At 41.8% G+C, this 20,517-nt stretch overlaps 2 protein-coding genes across 6 annotated transcripts in view; both read right to left on the reverse strand.

Moving 5' to 3' along the window:
* Positions 1–386: 386 nt before the first annotated feature.
* NSUN3 (NOP2/Sun RNA methyltransferase 3) lies at positions 387–16,567 on the reverse strand (the record flags this gene model as incomplete). The annotated part of the gene is made up of 6 exons (XM_083735023.1): positions 387–654; positions 9,022–9,143; positions 9,997–10,151; positions 11,946–12,289; positions 13,871–13,980; positions 16,430–16,567. 6 exons carry the CDS (start codon positions 16,565–16,567, stop codon positions 393–395), a joined length of 1,131 nt encoding a protein of 376 aa, XP_083591149.1. The 3' UTR covers positions 387–392.
* A 1,091-nt stretch (positions 16,568–17,658) lies between these two features.
* The window catches only part of ARL13B (ARF like GTPase 13B), a 40,955-nt gene continuing 38,096 nt past the window's right edge, over positions 17,659–20,517 (reverse strand). For all 5 annotated transcript variants that reach the window (XM_083736991.1, XM_083736990.1, XM_083736988.1 and 2 more), the window contains one exon: positions 17,659–19,246. Coding sequence is in view for 2 of the 5 variants with exons in the window: in XM_083736988.1 (XP_083593114.1) it covers positions 19,170–19,246 (77 nt within the window). In the remaining 3 variants the exon portion in view is untranslated. The remainder of the gene's footprint in view (positions 19,247–20,517) is intronic.

The following is a 20,517-nucleotide window of genomic DNA, read 5'->3' on the forward strand; positions in this document are numbered from 1 at the left end:
GGCTACTGCCATTTGTCATCCTAGTTTCATTTCAAGTATTTTGTTTTGTAACTGCCAGATAAGATGCATTTATGTCTCCAAACTCCATGCCAAAGCACCACATTTGCTTGACAATCTGCTGTTTTAGAGGCCTTTCAACACAATCAACTCTTTCATTGCATATTCTGACAGAGGTAAAAGCAGTAACAATAAGCTGGTCTCCATGTGTCATCTACAACCTCCAAGGGAGGCAGAAAACAATCCTCTACGGGAACAAGTTACTTCATAATAAAACTCATAATAAAACTAATTTCAATCTCCTGTTCAAGTTTTCACTTCAAAAAGTTGTAACCCCGAAAAAAAGGATTGGTCATTATGACCTGAAAGAACTGCAACCACAAGAAGAATATCAATCATATTTTCTTTAATTTAGATACATACATTGGTCCCCATGCTTTCCCCCTTTCTGGAAGTACTAGAAGTTCATGCTGCTGGACACCAGAAGCAAGAGTGAATTCCTGGGATGCAGAACTGGCCAGGGCGCTCATATCCACTGGACAAACATTGCTGCAGGAGTCGAGGATGTGTGTTATGACATCACTATTCTCCGCCTTAGAAAGAGTGCATGTGGAATAAACCAGAGATCCTCCAGGACGCAAGGCTTTAATTGCAGACCTGTGTGCAAGGAACAGGAGATGTTGAGTTGGATTGATTCAACGTATGCACTTCAAATGAGGAAGCCTTGTAATAAGATCCACACTTTCTGTGGACTGGGCATTGCCTAGCTTATCAGCAGCAAGTCATACACTTCTTAACAAGCAACTAAGGAATATAAAATCCAATTTAATTATATTACAGAAACCATTAGTGTGTTATTTCAGAAAATACTTTTAAAGTCTTAATTTTGTATCATTAAATTTTCTATTAGAATAGCATTTTGGGGTTCTTATTATTAACAGCATCGTGTTATACCTGCGATGCTGACTGTGCACAGAGAACTGCTAAAACCAGATATGCATACTGAAAAATGAAGTAAGTCACATGCTCATAAAGTCCTCATTTGTGTTTGCATTTACAGTTGTTAAACATCGATTATGGTGCATCTCTTTCCAAAACTCACACCCAAAATTGCTTTTCACTAGAAACTCGCCTTTTCATTTCGCCATCTTACAATGTACCTATTTTGAGGGCACCAGCTTGCTTAGCAGTACAGCATTCTAGGGCGCAATGGGCAGACTATCCACATACACTCCTGGTGCAGGAATATTACATATCCTCATACACTGCTGTTATTGGAAATGATATTACATGCTACTATTTAAATTGTGCTGTAGAATACGAGGGACAAGGTCAAACTGGCTTCTGTTGTATCAGAACTTCGCCAAATGATAAACCATCAACAAACAGTTATACAGTGTATGTGAAAGTTTCAATTTGTTGAAGAGTTGTAGTGAACCAAAATTCTGTAGCAGTAACCTGCCAACAAACTGGGAAAAGACATCACGTAATATAGGCCATACTCTTACATTTGGTTGATTTGTGCCAATGGCACTAAGACTACTTTTAGGGAGAAGTGATAGAAAGGACAGGGAGATAGAAGGAGGTGGAAGAAAACATATCTGTATCCTGGGTCAAATCCACACCATATATTTAAAGCCCACGGCTTCCTCCTGAAGAATCATGGGAACTGTAGTTGAAGGGTACTGGAAACTGTAGGTCTGTGAACTACAGTTCCCAGGATTCTTTGGGAGGGCCATGTGCTTTAAATGTATGGTGTAGATGTGACCCTAATACAAAGTAATTTAGTTGCACTTGTATTCCGTTGAAATCACTGAGAAACAAGTTGCAACTACCTTGGCCCACTGTTCTTAATTAAACTTAAGCACAACCAACTTTCTTGAATCACCCCTTTACTTCCCCCACAGACTGTAATATGGTAATAATACTGGTCAATCCTACAGGGCTTCTTTAAGGATTACTGATATAAAATGTGAAGTGTTTTAAGCATTCTAGGAAAGGGCTATGTAAATTATATGCAGCATTATTATGAGTTTAAGCAAGGCTCAATTAATCGCAAATTTAGCGCCAGCTCAAAGAATGACCATTGAACACGATAAATGGATCGATCACAAAGCAGGGAAGTTGAGGAATGTGGATTTAAGCCATGGATATAAATGGGACAATAAACATTTTTTTATCCCAAGCGCTCTGAAGACTTAAAAGCTGTTAACGCATTCTGAATATCCTTTAAAGGCTTCCATTAGCAGTAGCTGGAGAGAAAACAAACACGAAAAGAAAAAAAGAAAGGCAAGAAAAGCAAAAAAAAAAGCAAGAGAATATAGGAGCAATAAGTATCACTTCAAATTCTCACCAACTTTGAAAAACTTGACATTTTAAATGTCAGCTCACCCCCCCCCCCAAAAAAAATCTTTTGTCGCTAGGAGTTGCCAAAAAGCAACTCCTTCACATAAAGGCACATTAAACTTCGTGATAAATTGCTATTTATTTGCTCTTGGTCTCTCTCTCTCTCTCTCTCTCTCTCTCTCTCTCTCTCACACACACACACACACACACACACACTGTATAGAGAGATAGGCATACATACATACAGATAGGGCAATAGAGTTGGCACAGTCATTCACATTACAAACTCCACTTCCTCAGCCCACTCCTTGAGAGACTAATTGCATGTTCTTTATCCTGTTAGAAGGACCAGCATTAATTATGTCCCTAATTTATCCATTGTTTGTATTAAAACAGCAGCAAGAAGAGAAAGCAAAAATTCCAGGCTGAGTTATGGGAGATTATGCTGTACTTCAACGCTGCCATCTTGTGTTTGCTATTAGAAGTCATTTTCTGAGAACGCCGGGCTGCTTCTGATCAGCAGAAAAGCAATCCCCTCTAAGCCACTCCAGCAGCTGAAATCACATTTACTTTCATCCCCACATTCCTTCTTATGAAAGTGATCATAGATTTTGTTTTCCTTTTAAAGATCAACCTGTCCTAGCCACATCACAGTCACTCCACTTACATTCCCCAGTTATTGTAGGCTTTCCCCTCCCATACAAAATCAATCCGAAAAGGCCAGAAAATCCCTTCTGTATCCACAATATGCAATTTATCATATGCCTCTGAAGCGTGGCGACATGCTGGCATTGGTGATGTGCCAAAAACAGTGCCAGAAAGCTTCATACATGTCTCACCTCTCGTTATGGAGGTGATGATAGCTCCTTTTGTATAAAACTCAGCCAAGAGAAAACAGCATTTTAGGTTGAAAGGGATATGTATGAAGTTGAAATATTAGTTGAACTGTTATCATTCACAGAGTCATCCACTGTTTTCATCTAATTTTTGTTATCCAAAACAGACCATGCCTGGGGAGGGAGGGGGAGAGACAGAGAGGCTGCAATCTTGATTAATCTCTACATTTTAGTTTATCCAGCTGGTATAGCTACAATACTGCTGCCCTTAAAGCCGTGTATAAGAAGCTCTCTAACTTAGTGTAGCTTTTCAACCTATGAAATGAAAAAGAAAGATTCTTCTGTTTCCTGGGGGAGGAGGGAAGCATTGGCAAAAAGGGGGGCTTCTGTGAGGGGTCTGTCACCCCTCTCAGTTTCTCAGGTTCTACAGAGATGTGAGTGTGCATGTTGCGAAAAGGATTTGTGTATGTGTGTAAAAAAAGAACAAGGCTTTCAGGGATGCTGCAGGGCACTGTGGCTAGGGCTGAAACCTGACTGAACTGATCATATGAGTTTTAGCTGCATCATTAAATTTGCATAGAGGCTGCAAAGCATTTTTTCTGAAGTGTTGTTTCTTTGTCATAACGGCATCAGAAGAGGCATTCATCCTGTGCATGAGAGAGGGGGAGCACTTCTTCTAAGATGATGCTTATATCCAAACGTACATTAAATTCCAAACCTAAGTCCAGTCTATATATCTTTTATCTAGAGCACTGACAGCATTCTTGGAAATCTGGATGGAGGCAAACCAAGAGAGGTATTAATGGACCCAAGGGACAGAAAACAAATACTGAAGAAATTCCCATCATTTCTGACTGCTGGTCATGCTGAAGCTCATGGGAGTTGTAGACCAGTAACATCTTGAGGGCATCAAATTGGCTATTCTCGTAACACACTATGAGTTAGAGTCAACTACCTGGTCCCGCAAGCGGAAACCCATATAAGTCCTTCTCCTAGGGTGATGGGGCTTCACACTAAATTTCTCTACATGGTCCAAGATTTAGTTTGAATGGGCACTAAAACTCAGCACTCTCTCATAAGTAGTGCAAGGTGAAAGGAAAAAAAAATATGTATTTTGAAAACATGGTTGATGTATCTTGTAGCTATTTTTGTTTTATTGTACATTACCCTAGGATCTTAGGAAGGTGATTAATGCAATGAATTAATAAATGTAGCTCCACCCCTTCTCCTAAGAACATGCCCAATTAACACTTGGCCATGCCTGCCTTTAAAGAAATGAAAGATTCAAAGGAACATCTGATATAGACGGCTAGATTAATATTCGTAACTCCAAACCAGACAGAAACTGGTGCCATACTTTGTCCAAACTATAGATAGAACTATACCTAGAGAAATGTTTGAACGATCACAGCAGTACTTTGTGCCTCACTGTACATCACTCACTTCTCCCACTGTGTGTTCCAGCATTGCAGCCATTTATAACATGTGGAAAAAAGTAAAGCTCTAAATTACTGTGATTCTTTGATCAAAATGAAGTGAGCTGTTAGGTCCGTTTGCATGGCATAGGAAAACCACGGTCTGGCTACCAGTGCTATGCCTCAAATCTGTGCAGTCTCACCCTCCTTCTTTCCCCGATTAGTTCCAATTCACTCCTTCACTTTCTGGCCTCCAATAACTTTGAGGTTACCATAACGTCCAAATTTAGCAAGCTACGGTTACCTGCAATCCAGACCTGGAAGCACAGTTGAAGCTAGCCCTCTTCACGGCCAACTAAACACCAAGGGCTGTGAGCATGCCAGCCTACCCCCTTCTTCACTGTTGCTAACCTCAACAAGTGTGAGGGCAATTGTGTGAAGTCGGAAGCCAAATATCACACTCGCCCTCCAACAGTCCCTCCAGCCAAACCATGAGCTGTAACCAAAATTTGTTTGGAGGAAATGAACACAAGTTCAGGGTTGACTGTAACGCTAAGCCAGACCACAGCCTAGACCTGGTTAGCACGGCAGCAAGACTTCACTTCAGGACATTAGCCCTTAGCCAGCGTGTTAATATGTTAATGGGTAATAAACCACATGGAGTGATCTCATGCACACACATAAGCTGTAAAATCCCACTGTTTCAGAGTCTTGCTGATTCATGGCAAAACAGTGAAATGTTATAGTATTAATAACTTACTTTTATTTGTTTTAGCCAGAAGGCATAACAGAAAATGGATGTATAACAATGGATTAATCAATGCATTTATTGTTTTATTTATTTATGAATAATGAGAGGTGGATGGCTGAATTAATATTCAAAACTATAGCAGAAAAGTTATTGGTTTGCAGCTGCTATTGCTGTAGCCTGGTATGCTTTCATCAAACACACAATTTCTCTCTCTTCTAGACAGCAGGCCCAATTGGATTAAATGTGCTTTGGGGAGATGGGCAATTTTGGTTTGTTTGGATTTTTCTCTACCAACAAGGTTCCTGCTGTCAAGAATGTTCCACTTCAGCATTATAATCTAGAATGATTTATACAAATTTGCAAAAATTTCACTGAATGATGTATGCTTCCTTGAGCCAGGAGTTCACAAATTGGATTTTACATGTCAAATATTGGAAAGAGAAAACTGAAGGAGGTCAGTGTTTTAAATGTGATTGATTTCTCCAAAGGAAATGGGTGACATGATGCATTACTGCAATAAGACACTCATATTTCGGTTATAAATCACAAGCTTCCTGTAGACCTTTTCTTGAGGAAGTCATGCAAAGAGAAGGGGGGAAAACAGTCCCCAACCTTCTCTTGTGCTGCCATTTATGAGAGCGTTCCATAAAGAACACTACTTTTAGGAAAACAAACTATTTTATTTCTCTCTCAATTCATCCTGACAGCTGGGATACTTCTGAGGTGAAACATAGCACTACATTAAAAAGCTTTAGTATTTGATCAATAGCCATAAAATAATATATAGCAGAAGAAAACGAATGAGGAGGAGGGGGGGGGGTCCTTGCTTAACTCATTGGCCTCCTCTTTCATATAACCTTATCATATTATATGGCTCTACATTTTACATTTCTAATCATTTCTACTTGCCTCAGTAAAACATAAGGCAAGGGCAGCAGTATTAGCAACAGTAAACCAAATACACCTAATTCAAGCCATGAATTTTCTTGAAAACAGATGAAAAACCTCAAATACATTATTTGGAAAATTAATCTAATTGTATAGGTTTGGCTAGCAATAACCAAGTACTGTTGAAAGTTGCAATCCCACATAAAGTAAATCAGGATATTAGTCCCACTAATTTTGATGGTACCAAAGCAGGAATAATGTCCTCTGGATCCGACCCACTTGTTTTAATTAGGCACGCGAGAAAAAAACCTTCCTGTTAATTGTTTATCTATTACAGCTCCCTTCTTTTTCTTGAGGATTTCTGGGAATTCTACTTCTGAGAGCTGGCTAGGTACTCCACACACAGCCTAGATCCCCACCCTCAAGATTTGCAGCATTGTACAGCACTGTAGGGTCCAAACTTACGATTTCCAGGAGGTTTTAACAATGAAAATGGCCTGAAATGGGTTCCTGTTTATAGTGCAGGTTAACACTATCCAAGCCCGATGTTGGCTGGAAAGAGACCATGTAAACACCACTACTCTCCTGCTGGCCTCATGATCTGGCTAGGAACACTGATAAAACACAGCACCAGGGCTATACATGGTATAGTATAGGGTCCCACTGGGAGCATTTGTGAGTATGCTCTTAGGGCAAGATCCTAGCTGAAAATGCCTCCTCTGGATAGAACATAATTTTTCTTTATGAAGAAGTAAGTGAGCAGTCAAGGTTTTTTTTAAAAAAAAAAATTTAGGATGCCCTATTGTCAAATACAGTGGTACCTTGCGAATGGGATCCGTTCCGGCGGCCCGTTCGCAACATGAGATGAACACAACCTGCTTCTGCACATGTGCGTGATGTCATTTTGCGCATCTGCGCATGTGGCAGAACCTGGAAGTATCCCTTTCCGGTACTTCCAGGTTGCTGCGGGACGCAACCTGAAAAGGCTCAACCTGAAGCAAACATAACATGAGTTATGACTGTATGACACATGGAATACTATAGAATATATCCCATATTACAAAGTTGGTTAAATTAACATATTTGGTAAGAATTGGGAATAGTAAGATAAGTAAGCCCTTTCCCATATGAACCTAATTAGATACAAATAAGCAAATCTGATCCGAATTTTTAAACCTTTTTTCCCCAGTTAGAACTTGCCTTGTGCCCCAGCAAACCTGTCCCCTCTCCCATCATAGCCAGTTGTAGAATTTATGTTGAGTGATACGGATTCTGCTTCTGTGATCATTTTGAGGCCGACTGCATCTGTAAATGTTTGCAAGCAACATGGACCCTCATCTCAACAGGTGGCCAGACTTAATGGCAATTTCCCATCAAGGGCCTTTAGGTGACCCCCTTCTTCTGTTTACAGGAAGATCTTTCCGAAATGTGGTGTTGAGAGTTGCCTCAAGCCTCTTCGTGAGCAGTCAGCCTGAGCAGCTCATAATCTTGGCCAGCTTGGTTGAACAAGAAACTTAAGAACCCATTTACAGGGTTTTGCACAGAATATAACAACTAACAGCTTTCTGATCAGTGTGCCGCCAGTCAGAAGGTTGACTAAGGAAAACATGACTCGGGAAAACAATGAAACCAGAAATGTGGCCACATACCCTTGTCTACAAATCCAGAAGTGTCAACAGCAGCTTTCTTGGTTTAGAAGACTTGACACTTTTGTTATGTGCCAAAAAAGAGAGAGAGAACAGCGATTCTCTTCCCTTCAGTGCATAATGATGCAGCAATTTCAGATAGAAATCAGATAGAAAGCATGAGATTGTTCTTTATTATAATAAAAGAGAAAGTGTTGTGGATAATTCCAAATGCATGATCAAATGGTGACCAATGGTGGTTCCCCTCTCCTCCCCTCCCCAAACATAGTACGTATACATTTCCTGCTTAAATGCTGGTATTATTTGGAAACTGAACAATCTACAATGGACAAAACAACCCAAAACCAACTCTTCCTAACAGATCTGGAGGGGATCAAATCCTAGGCTGAGTCTAGGAACATACCCAGCTTACCTGAAATGTCAAGAGTAATGCCCTACCACTGCGGACACCAAGAGAAGGGCAATGGCAAAAAAAATAATGCAGCAGCCAATGTTTTATGCATGTTAATGACGCAATGTGCTATTTCACATTTTAGAAACTGCAGGGTTAGTTAGACGCTACATGCCATTCTTGTAGGTGTACATACTTAACATTGTGGGGTACTGTTGACCCGCTGACTTACAGGCAACAATATTGTTATACCGGAAAAGGGAAGTTCTCAATACAGGTGCAAATTGTCTTGCATTTCATACCTTCACTCAGGTAATGTATTTTTTATGGCTTTCTTAGGATACATTTGTCCCCCAAACTCTACTGAGGTGATAAAAAATTGTGTTATTTTTTCTATGGATAAAGAAAAAGCTTTTTGAAAAAAGGTTTAGGAGACTGTGTTGTACTGAAGTACATTAAAAGGCAAGTAAGCGCAAACTTGTTCCTCTGCCTCCTGTGACTGTCCTAGTTAAAGGCCTATTGCTCAGCATGAAGAGCAGAATCTCTCTCTCTCTCTCAACCATGCCAGCTATTGGGAGACGACACTGTAGCTGTATGCCTTCTTAAATGATGACTGGCTCTGTGTGGCTGCATATGGAGAGGATAGTATATGGGTCAGACAGACACCGAGCCTCAGAATACAATTCAGCACGTCCTTCAGTGCAGGGCTGAGCGTTATTGAATTTCAGTCGTCTTCCTTTGTGTTTCTTACCTTAGCAGCTGTATCTGTATAGCAGATAATGCCTTCCTTTGTGCTAATCGGAGGGCAGCCTGCTGGGTATCGGAACAGAATAACCAACTTCTGTCATTTGAGCATGGAGCATCCACTAGTACCTGAGTGACCAATAGCAAAGTAAAAATAAACTGAACACGGAAACTCTGGACAGAAAAATCTCATACTGTGAGAATACACCCAATGACAGTGCCATCTCCCTACAAATCAAATATATATATATTTACTGCATTTCAAGCACTACATATATTTTATTCAAATGCAAACATTTATGGAAATGCAAAACAAAAATGTTTATTAAAAAGTTACTAAAACAGTTTGCACAAAAGGTGCAACCATTAAAAAAATAAAGCTTCACAAAACTATGTAAGAAATATATACGCTATCCACTACACTAATAATAAATAGCGAGCCCTTATGCTGGTTATCAGGGGTCCCCGAAAGCTTGGGTGAGCAAGAACGTCTTCAGCTGCTATTGAAAACTCAGCACTGGCGGGGTGTTCTGGATCTTGGGAGTGGGGAGGGATTGTTCCATAATGTAGGTGCCATTGCGAATAATGCCTTTTCCCTAGTTGATGGCAGATGAATCAAGGCAGGCCACGGTACCACCAGGAGGGGTTATTCTAAATATCTTAGAGAATCATATAGTTTGAAAAGGCATACTTGTTTTTAAAATATTTTAATATTGCTGTGTCTGCCACCCTGGGCTGCTTCTGGAGGAAGGGTGGGATATAAACTGAAAAAATGATGTTAATATCAGTGCCCTGATGAGAGATCTGATGGAACCCTCTGCGACCCAAAGGATAAATGCATAATTAATAAATTACAGTTTTTATCTTCCTATTTTATTCAAGAGCCATCACTGAGAATTGTGATATCCCTGAACTGAAAAGGGGTTGATGGGAGAATGAGAAAGTCTGAGCCCCATGAAGCTAGCAGCCATGATAGAGATACCTTATCGAAGCCTTCAGGCTGAAGATTTCCAATTTGCCTTCCATCCAACTGTGAAACAGTAATGAGACTCATCAAAGATTCTGGGATGAAGGATTCTAGTGTCTGCTTCAGCCAGCGTGATCTCAAATGGTCATACTCATTGCAGTGCAGAAGCCCTAAAGAAATAGAATCTCAGATAAGTTAATACATGCAGTCAATTTGCCACTTGTCCCAACAAACTTGGCAAGGTGGCATGCAAACCAGACCATCAGAACAATCCCTGTGAAATCGGAAGCCGAAGCTAGAAGTAGCAACATTATCTCAAGAATTAGTACTACTTAAAAAAACACACACATCAGCATGTAGTGGTGAAGCAATCAATTGATTGGTCTCTCCCATTGCCAGATGATTTGACAGTACACAATACGAGGAATGGAAACAATTTGCTGAACAGTGATCTAGCCCAGGGGTACCCAAAACCTGGACCACTGCTTGATCCATGAGCTTCATTCAGGTGCTCAACAGTGTGTCTGTGGATCTGGGGTTGAAGGCAGGAGACAGGAAATCCTTCACATTAAATATCAATACTGATTTTAATTGTATTTCACTTGCTTCTTTTATTTGTCACATTGCATTTTACTGTATTACCATTTGATTTCAATGTAAGAAATAAAAGAAGCAATAAAAACATAATTAAAAATAATCATACAGCCCTAGCACACAGCATTACATTTGCTACAACACAGAGAAAAATCATTTTCAAGTTGTTGGGTGGGAGATGGAGGTTTGGGAACCACTGCACTGATCCAGCCAAATGGTCAAGCAGTCTCTTTTGGAACACATATATTGACAGTAGTATAAAAATATTGTAAGAATTGCATTTGGTGGCAAACTACATCATACTCCAGGTGTGTGCAATGAAGCACCTACTGTCCCTTTTTTATTGCAAAGCACCCATAGGAAGGGATGATCTGAGGGTGATGACAGGACAGCATCCTTCACCAGGTCTGAGGGCAGCAGGCTAGCTTATGGGAGTATAGGGTGGGGTAAAGGTAAAGGTGAAGGGATCCCTGACCATTAGGTCCAGTCATGACCGACTCTGGGGCTGCGGCGCTCATCTCGCTTTATTGACCGAGGGAGCCGGCGTACAGCTTCCGGGTCATGTGGCCAGAATGATTAAGCTTCTTCTGGCAAACCAGAGAAGCACGGAAACGCCGTTTACCTTCCCACCGGAGCGGTACCTATTTATCTATTGCACTTTGACGTGCTTTCAAACTGCTAGGTGGGCAAGAGCTGGGACCGAGCAACAGGATCTCACCCCGTCACAGGGATTCAAACTGCCGACCTTCTAATCAGTGAGCCTTAGGCTCTGTGGTTTAGACCACAGTGCCACCCGCGTCCCATAGGGTGGGGTATGTGCCCACAAAGTCTTGTCCTCCAATCAACTTGCTGCTTCCCCTGAAACATCTGCAGCTTGAGGCAGCCTCCCCAGTCTGCCAAATAGTAGCACTGGCCCTGCTAATCCTCTTACATTCTCTTTTCCTTTGCCTCCTGCACTCAACAAACTGGAAAGTGTTCTTTTAATGTATCAGCACCTCGTGAGCATGCCAAGGTTGCGTTGTTTCCCTCTCTAGCTGACCCTGCAAAATTAGAGTACCAGGGTATCACAAAGATGATGTGAAAATATCAGAGGACCGCAGAGCACTTCTTTTCATGTGCCTTCAGACTAATGCACAGAAAAATTGGTGTCAGGCAGCAAGGGCATAATATGCAGATTGCGTTTGAAATAAAAATTAGACAGCTCCGATTCCAGTTCCTGATGTGCTGGGTTTTGACTGCAATAGGGAGGGGAAAGAATGCCGCAAGAGCTTTCTTAATGAATGCCTCTGAATAACCTGCTTAATAGGTTATTTAAGCAATCTAGCAACCAATTTGTGTGTTCTAATTGGTTTAGGAGTGCAGTGGTTTACCTGGCCAAGCATACTGAAGCGTTGCTATCGATTTACCCCCTGGAGCAGCGCACATATCTAAAACCTTCTCTCCATTCTCAACTTCCAGGGCCAGCACAGCCAGAACTGACGCTGCATTCAGCAGGTAATATTCTTTCAGTTTGCCAGCTCTGTGTTTCTGAGCAGGGAATCTTCCAGGACTGCTACTGATGTAACACTTGAGCGACTGCCGAAAACAGGACGAAGTTTCTAGGAAAATGAGGCGATAGCCCTTTAAGTGCAAGTCATTCTCCACTTCAGAGGAAAAACTGAATTTATTAAGGAGGACAGCATACTGCCAGCACTGAGGTGTTGAAAGCACTTGACTGGAGATTAAAAAAGAAAAATACATGTTACACATAGGCATGCACTGGGATATAAGAAGACAAAAGTGTGTCAGGAAAAGGGGAGAGGAAACAGCTCAGCACCAAGCAGAGATTTATGCTAAAATGATGGGCTACAGTTAATTTGCAGACTGCATTACATGCAAATGCATTTTCATCATGATCATTTGGATCAATACACTGAACGAAAGGCTACAGGAGGGTAACATATTGCACCTAATTTTTAGTCTTGAATGAGTCACTCTTAGTGTGAGTTAGATTACAGAAACTGCCTTTGAATTTTTCCCTGATCACATGATTTATTTTCTGTTTTCTGTGGTCTTACAGGAGAGTCAGAGTGGTGTAGCGTTTAGTCGTGATGGTGAAAACACAGGTTTGAATGGTATGAAGCTTTCTGGGTCAGCTTGGGTGGGCAAGTCACTTTCTCAGCCTCGCTAGTTGACCACTGGGAGAACAGGATGCTAGACTGGGTGAGCCATTGGCCTGATCCTGCAGGCTCTTATTATGTTCTTAAGAGCACCCGAGAGTTTGAAGTAAAGCTCAGGGAAATTTCTAAAATGAAAAGTTCTAGGCCGAAATCAGCCTTGTTCTTCTGTCCCAGAAGCATTATTCCAGATCTACAGGTTGGTTTGCATCATCTATAAACAAAGAAAAGGCATTGTGCAAATCCCCAAAGGCTATCTTACATTGCAAGAGTCATTTTTTTAAAAAGTGCACAGCTTAGTCCTGGCTGAGCAAACCCAGACAAACATAGAATTTAGTCCATTTGTCTGTATTAAATAGAACTGTTCCTGTGTCATTTGCATGCATACTAGGCTTCCTGTGCCTAATTATGAACTCTTCTTTTACATTAGGGATGGCCAACTAGCAGTGAAAGGGTCATATCAAATCCCTGGGATAATTCTTCCAGTCCTTGGTGATCCAAATTTAATCAAGGTATATTCAAATGCTTGCCCATATTTTTATTTGCAAGGGAAAACAACAGTAACAATATTTTCAAGTTGTTAACAGTTATACTCTACATCTTATTATGAAACCAGAAAACCGATGAACTGCCATGTGAATGTTTTTGTTTTTGCTTTGAAAAACAAGGTATGTCTTCCTAAATAATTAGATAAATAAGGTACATGGCAAAATGTACTTTCAGCCCCGGACTACTCATGAAAAATAGAACAACATGGTGCCATCCAGATGCTGTTTGACTTCCATCAGAGATCTGCAGAGTTGGAAGGGACTCTGATGGTCATTCTAGTCCAATCCCCTGCATTGCATCCTTGACCACTGGCTATGCTGGCTGTTGCTGATGGAAGTTGAAGTTCAACACTTGGAGGGCATGATGTTGGCCCCTAAAAACCCAGAACTTTGTCATCCCTTTTTTATGTAGTCATCAGATTTGTCCCCCGCCTTCTCAGTATAAAAGACTGAGGAAACAGAAAGCACATTTGAAAACTCAAAACTTTGCATTAGTTTGCATTCTGAGGAGCTATGCTTACTGTAATTATTTTATGGTGCACTGAACAAGGGGGGGAGGGGGGGAGAAGAGAAAAGAAACAGAAAATTGACCTGATTGAGTTCCACACTTCTCCCAGCTCTTTGGAGTATTGTTTCTCAAAATGACTGAGAACAACTTGGCATATTTTCTTTTGAAGCTTTGTTTCTGATTTTGTTTCCAACTTGGAGAGAATATGAAAAAAAAGCATATATGAATACCAATTACCCAAAGGCTGTACTGTACTTATACTTTAACTCTACGTGGTACAGTTTAAGAAGCTGTATTCTCAACAAGTAACTGATGTTTCTATGCCAGCATGGATTCTTAAAAGGTTAATACAAAAAAATTGTGAATAAGTTCCCCTTCCACTTCACTTGAAAATAACTCTGTATTCCCCACTTACCTAGGAGAGGCCTGATTAATTAAGTAATGCTTAATTCTGAGTAGACATGGTTAAGATTTCACTGTAAGTTGTTTATTACTGGCTTGCTCGTTGCTTCTTACCAGGTTTCCCCTCCCCTCCCCCCAAGCATTTTACAATACATTTACACATATAAAAATGCAGAAGCAACAGTAAAAAACCTCTAGAAAAATGCAAATGTGGCAGCAAAAACCTCTAGTATAAGCAAGCAAAAGACTGTTTCTTCCTGCCTGTCCACAGAACCAGTTCTAAATATTTTGCAGCCTGAGGCAAAGGACAAGATGGTCCATTTCCCCCGAATTCCACGTATGGAAGCTGACAACACTGGCCACAGAATGGCATCATTTACTGCACCAGGGCGTGTGTGTGTGTGGCTCTGATCTCCAGCAGAGGGAGATCAAATGTCAGAGGCTCAGGAGTGCTAAGGACACTTCCCTCCTCCAAGTACTTGCATCTGAGGTGATTGCCTCACTCTGCCTAACAGCAGGGTTGGTCCTGCTCAACCTCAGCCTTTGTCAGGAAGGGCTGAGGTCGCTGGGCCCAAGTCCCCAGTGCTGCATCATCCATACAAGAGCCAGCCGGTGAGAGGACAAGGCACCTTCCCCTTGCCCAAACTTCCTTGCTGGACCCCAAGCAGCAGGAGGAAGCTGTACACATGCTACTGCTCTCTCAAGGATGCATCACGCCCAATCTTTCCAATCCTGGTTCCCCAAGAAAATACACACAGAATCCATCATTTCTACCTACTTGCTTACCCCCACCCTGTCTCTTGAATGGGAGTGAGAGCAAATGGACCTCTTAAAACACCTGCTGCCAACAAGCTGCTCATAATCTCCTATACCAGCTGTGCTAACCGGGACTGATGGAAGTTGAAGTGCAAAGCATCTGATGGTCACTCGACTGGGGAAAGGTATTCTAGACAGATAATCAGATGCCTCTCTCCAGTTTCTCTTTATCTTGGTGGGTGCAGTTCAAGGGCTGGAGGCAGAAGCATTGTGGTTACTAGGATTGCAAGAAACAAGGCTCAGGGGAAATCAAGCTTTAAATCCCCACTCAGCCATGAAGCTCCCTGGGTGACTTGGTCTCTCTACCCAAAATTAACTAACGGGCTTGAAGGGGAGGATAAAATGGGGAAGGGGAGAACCAAGGAAGCTGCCTCCAGCTTTTTAAAGGCGGGATATAAATGTAATAAATAAACATGGCTGGAGTTGGAACTGGCCATGCCTGATGATGGCTACTTAAAATACCATAGGCAGATTTACTCTCCACTCGGACCCAGTTGGGAGACAGGTGGTGGTGAATTTATCAGAATTCTGTTCCCCATCTTCTACTGTAAAGATCTCCCAGTTCTGAAAGTGGAAACCATTTTAAATGCCCCCTTAGGGCAGAAGAATCAACATTTTGATCGAGCAGGCGTGTGCTCCTCAACCAAAAAACAGCAGCGGGGGAGAAAGGGGCTTCAGTTCTTTCTAGCTCAGGCTGCCCGAGAGTGGCTGTGCAACTTGGTGTGGAATGAATATTGCAGGGTGGGGTGGGGTGCACACTGAAGCTCAGTAAATAAGCAAGCAGCATGCAGCAATCCAGAAATATAACGAAGTGCTTAAGGTCGCCTCTTGGAGGCGGGGCCGATCCTGGGTCTCCAGGCCAACCTTTCCCCTTACCAAGCAACCCGGCAGGTTCCCTACGCGTCTCAACCCCTTGCTCGGTCGCGCAGAGACGCCTTAACGCACACGCAGGAAGGCCGAGCTTTCCGTTTTACGCGCGAGGAAATCCTCTGCAAGTCTCCTTCAGAGTAAGCCCCAACTGCAGCCAGTGAAGGAAAGCGCGCAGGCCTGCAGCTTCCGAAACTCTAATGAAAGACCCGCGTGCAAGAACAGCAGCGCCGCCTCGCCTTTTTGCTACGACGCGGGGTGGGGAAAGAGGGGGGAGGCACGAACGCCAGCTTTAAAATAACGGATGGATTTCAAGGGGCAGCCCTTTAAGGGGGAAAGAAAAAGTTCTATCGAGTCCGGAAATTGGCGCTGCATCTTTCAATCTATATTTTTAATGCGTCTACAGCTGCTTCGTTTTCAAAGCCTTGGGGGAAGAGGGGAGGAGCTAGCGGCGCGCGGCCGGGAAGGCTCTGCTTTGCGATTGGTTCCCGCAGCGGCCCGGAAGCCCGGGCTGCGCCTTTTTCCGATGAAGGAGGCGACGCCCGCTCGGCGCTCACCTGCTCCTTGGCCGAAGAGTGGGTGTCTTTCCGGCGACAGACGTCTATCCAGCCACGGAGCCGCCGGGCGAGCCGGCCCAAGCGCCGCAGCGCACGCATGGCACCCCGTGGGCCCGCCCTTCGCAGCGGAAATGGCATCGCCGAGCGCGCCGGGTCATCCGAAGGGCGGAGCTGCAGCCCCTCCTCCCGCGGCTGAGAGCGGCTTGGCTTCTTCGCTGGGTTTCCCAAGGGACCTCGAGGGCCATGCAGGGCAAGGGAATCTTTCTCCCGACGTGGAGCTCGAAGCTACGACCCAGAGGGGAAAGCAGCGTGGTGCTGGGCAGGACAGTAGCTTCCTACTTCACAGGGTTGTTATGGGGAATTAAAGGAGGATTAAGAATGTAGGCCTTTGTTGGTAAGTATAACTTACCAACAAAGGTCCGTATAGTTAAAGCCATGGTTTTCCCCGTAGTGATGTATGGAAGTGAGAGCTGGACCATCAAGAAGGCTGATCGCCTAAGAATTGATGCTTTTGAATTATGGTGCTGGAGGAGACTCTTGAGAGTCCCATGGACTGCAAGAAGATCAAATGTATCCATTCTTAAGGAGATCAGCCCTGAGTGCTCACTGGAAGGACAGATCCTGAAGCTGAGGCTCCAATACTTTGGCCACCTCATGAGAAGAGAAGACTCCCTGGAAAAGACCCTGATGTTGGGAAAGATGGAGGGCACAAGGAGAAGGGAACGACAGAGGACAAGATGGTTGGACAGTGTTCTCGAAGCTACAAACATGAGTCTGACCAAACTGCGGGAGGCAGTGGAAGACAGGAGGGCCTGGCGTGCTCTGGTCCATGGAGTCACGAAGAGTCGGACACGACTAAACAACTAAACAACAACAAGAATGTAGGCCACTTCTGAGATCCTTGGGAGAGGAGGAGAAAATGCAGGAAATAAATGCTTTTCAAAATGATGCTGCCATGCTCTACCACCACTTTGGACAAAGCATGTTTTTATAACAAAACACCCAGTTAAAATACACCCCCCCCCCCAAAGACAGGATCATCCTCAGATGTGGTAAGAGCTGGTCCTGTGGTTCCTTGCTTTTCCCAGGCAAGGGGAATTAATCAGTCAGTGGATGGATAACATCCACATGCAAATAAAGTTTATATTCACACAAGTTTTTAAGTTAGATATATTTCAAGGAATGAAATTTACAATTATGCAAAATTCACAGAAGCTGAAAGTCAAATGTGAGGCTTCAACTGTCAGTTTTATTTCTGGTGTACAAGTTATTCTCTTTAACTGATATCCAAACACACATAAACATAGTACCAAATAAATATTTTCATGTTCCTTTCCTGTCGTTTGTTAAAAGTTTAGAAATACGTTGTCAGAACATGACAGTTTTCAGAGATCCAGAGGGCTCCAACAGAAGAGATTTCCCTATTCACTTTAATGCTAGTGCGAATTTGTACCCACTGTGTACAAGAATATTCAGAGCTGCCCATCATACTTAAATGTACAGGGGCTTCCCTGATCATATATTTTCATATGCACAAATCTGAACACAAAAGTGTGAAAAAGTACCATTTCAATGTTATCTTAAGAAAAATGCATACACACTAAACCTGTGGCCCTCCAGATGTTATTTGACTGCAACTCTCAGCCAGCTGCAAAGTGATGGATGACAGAAGCTTTAGTCCAACAATATCTGGAGAGTGACAGGTTCCCAATTTCTGCAATAAGTGATTTAATTTTCCAGGAAATTTAAATTATTTTCAACTTTTTATTGCTTGTAGTTTCCATCCTTAGACCTTGGGGCTTTTGTTCTCAGATAATTTATTTTAGGTTACTATAGTCAAAATCAAATGATTCCATGAAGAAAACTCTCATAATTTTGGATACAATTCCATTTGTTGCACAAGAGCAACACAATCTAACAGGAAGAAATGAAAAATCAATTCCAGGAATGGTCGTTGCACACAGACTATTACTAATAATCTGTTTGAAATCTTGCCTCCAGAGGATAGAAATGGTACTATTCCAGAAAGTCTAGCTGTGGTTCACTAAAGACATGAGCACAACATCCATTTGCACTCACATTTCCTCTTGGCGGATCAGAGCATGGCAAACTAACAAGACAATTTGTGAGGCAAATCACATGCAAGAGTGAAGTGCTGTGAAAATGTGACATTCTTAAATATGTTTTGCTTATGAATATAGCTATGGACTTCAATATTTCAAAATAGTTCTGTTAACCAAATAGTTCTGTTAAAACAAAATACTAGAAAAATATAAAAATAGTTAAAATGTACACTTTATACCCCCCCACTTGAACATGCATGTATTTTACAACTCCCCAAAAAGAATAAAAGAAAAAAGTCTCCTTGTTGCATTGAGCCAAACTTAAAAACAGTCCTTGCAGGTGCACAGTTAAGTTGCATTTGGTCTTGAAAATGTTTTCTTCAGGATTGCAACTATCCTTTCCAGAAAGGAAAAAAAGTGTTCCATTTCCCAAGAGTTTTACTTATGTAAGTTCTCTTGTTCCACATTAACCCTGAAGAAGAATTGGTGAGTCAAGAAGGAAGTAGGCTAGTTTGTGAGGGCCATCTTCACGGCTGAGATATCAAGGCAGCCTTACTGTCCTTGCCCAGCAACGTTTAAGAAAAGCAGGTGTCTCTGGAAACAAGAACACAGTGTCTTATACAGGTCTTCCCTTTACATGATACATGCTTCTTTAAAAACTGCCACATGACTGTTGGTTAAGAAATTACTTCATGGGTATCGCTGTTAGGTCTTTGCCGTATAGTCAGTGGAGGCAGCGGCTTTCCATAGAAATCTAACACATATCAGAAAAGAAACCAAGTTAATATATAAAATACCATATATCTAGCCATTCTTTTGAAGAAGAGGAACACCAATGTCTGCTGGTTTATTAAGTATGGGGGCATGGCAAAACATACAATCCTGAAAAGGTATACCTTTGCCTGTAACTTTTTTAACCCATATTTTGCAATTTCTCCTAATGACATTTTCTCATGAAGGCTTGCGGAAGAAAAATGGTAATGCTTGAAACATTTCACACCAGCAGATACTTTGTCTACAAGATAATGTATTCCAGCGAGAAAAATCATAGTATGTTAAGGAAATATAGGAATAGGGTCAAAACGTAATATGAAGAAAAAAGGGGACGGAATTGAAAACTTGTCTAACCTGAATTGTTGGGGTGATAATTTTGATTATATACACAGGCGCACCCCAAACTGTTGCTGCTTCTATTTTCCCCAACTGCTTTATAGTTAACCGTGTGAAGCCCACATTGACCAGGAGCAATAAAGAAAGGGGAAGGAAGAATTTCAAGCGACCATTCACTTGCAGGGTTCCTCCCTCTCTTCCACTGTTTTCCACATCAACATAGTTAGCTACAAAGCAGCAGCAAATTATACTAGGAGCTTTTAAGTGGACACCTTCAACGGTAATGTTGTCCAGACACACTAGCTTCAGATTTGCTTGTACACTTCTGAATAGTTATTTGGAGAGTTCTTTTTTTAAGACAATACAATGTGTTTCCTAAGATAAACAGGATTTGGAAAAGGAAAAAGGAGACATCCCACCCCTCACAGCCAAATTAATAAATATAGCTAAGAAAGAAGGAAAACATTCATCTTTACACTCTAAAAAAATCCACGTGTGAGACATGCAAGCTTAATACAGTACGTGCAAAATTATCAAGTAAGAAAAAGAAAACTATTGGTTTATGTGCTCAGCAGGAAAGTAAGAGAACAAACAGGAAAAGTGCATGCAAGCAGCTCTTAGGATATTTTTGAATCTGTGGCACCAAAAATAGATGGTAAGCTACATACATCTTATGCCCCCTAGTTTTGATTCAGTTTGTCAAGTTAATTATTTTTTCATACATGACGTTGCATGACGTTAAGTATTGTCATAAATATTTGCTACACAGTTTTCTCTAGTAAAAATATACATGAATCCAATGGCTTTTCTTTCTTTTTTTGCATAGGGGAGTTTTTAAAATGGTCTGAATTTGAGGGAAATTGTCTCAACATCCCCAAAACCTTGTGCCTTCCGGATGTTTTTAATTACTATTCC

Source organism: Podarcis gaigeae (assembly GCF_964106915.1).
Source record: "Podarcis gaigeae genome assembly, chromosome: 4".
NCBI lineage: Eukaryota > Metazoa > Chordata > Lepidosauria > Squamata > Lacertidae > Podarcis > Podarcis gaigeae.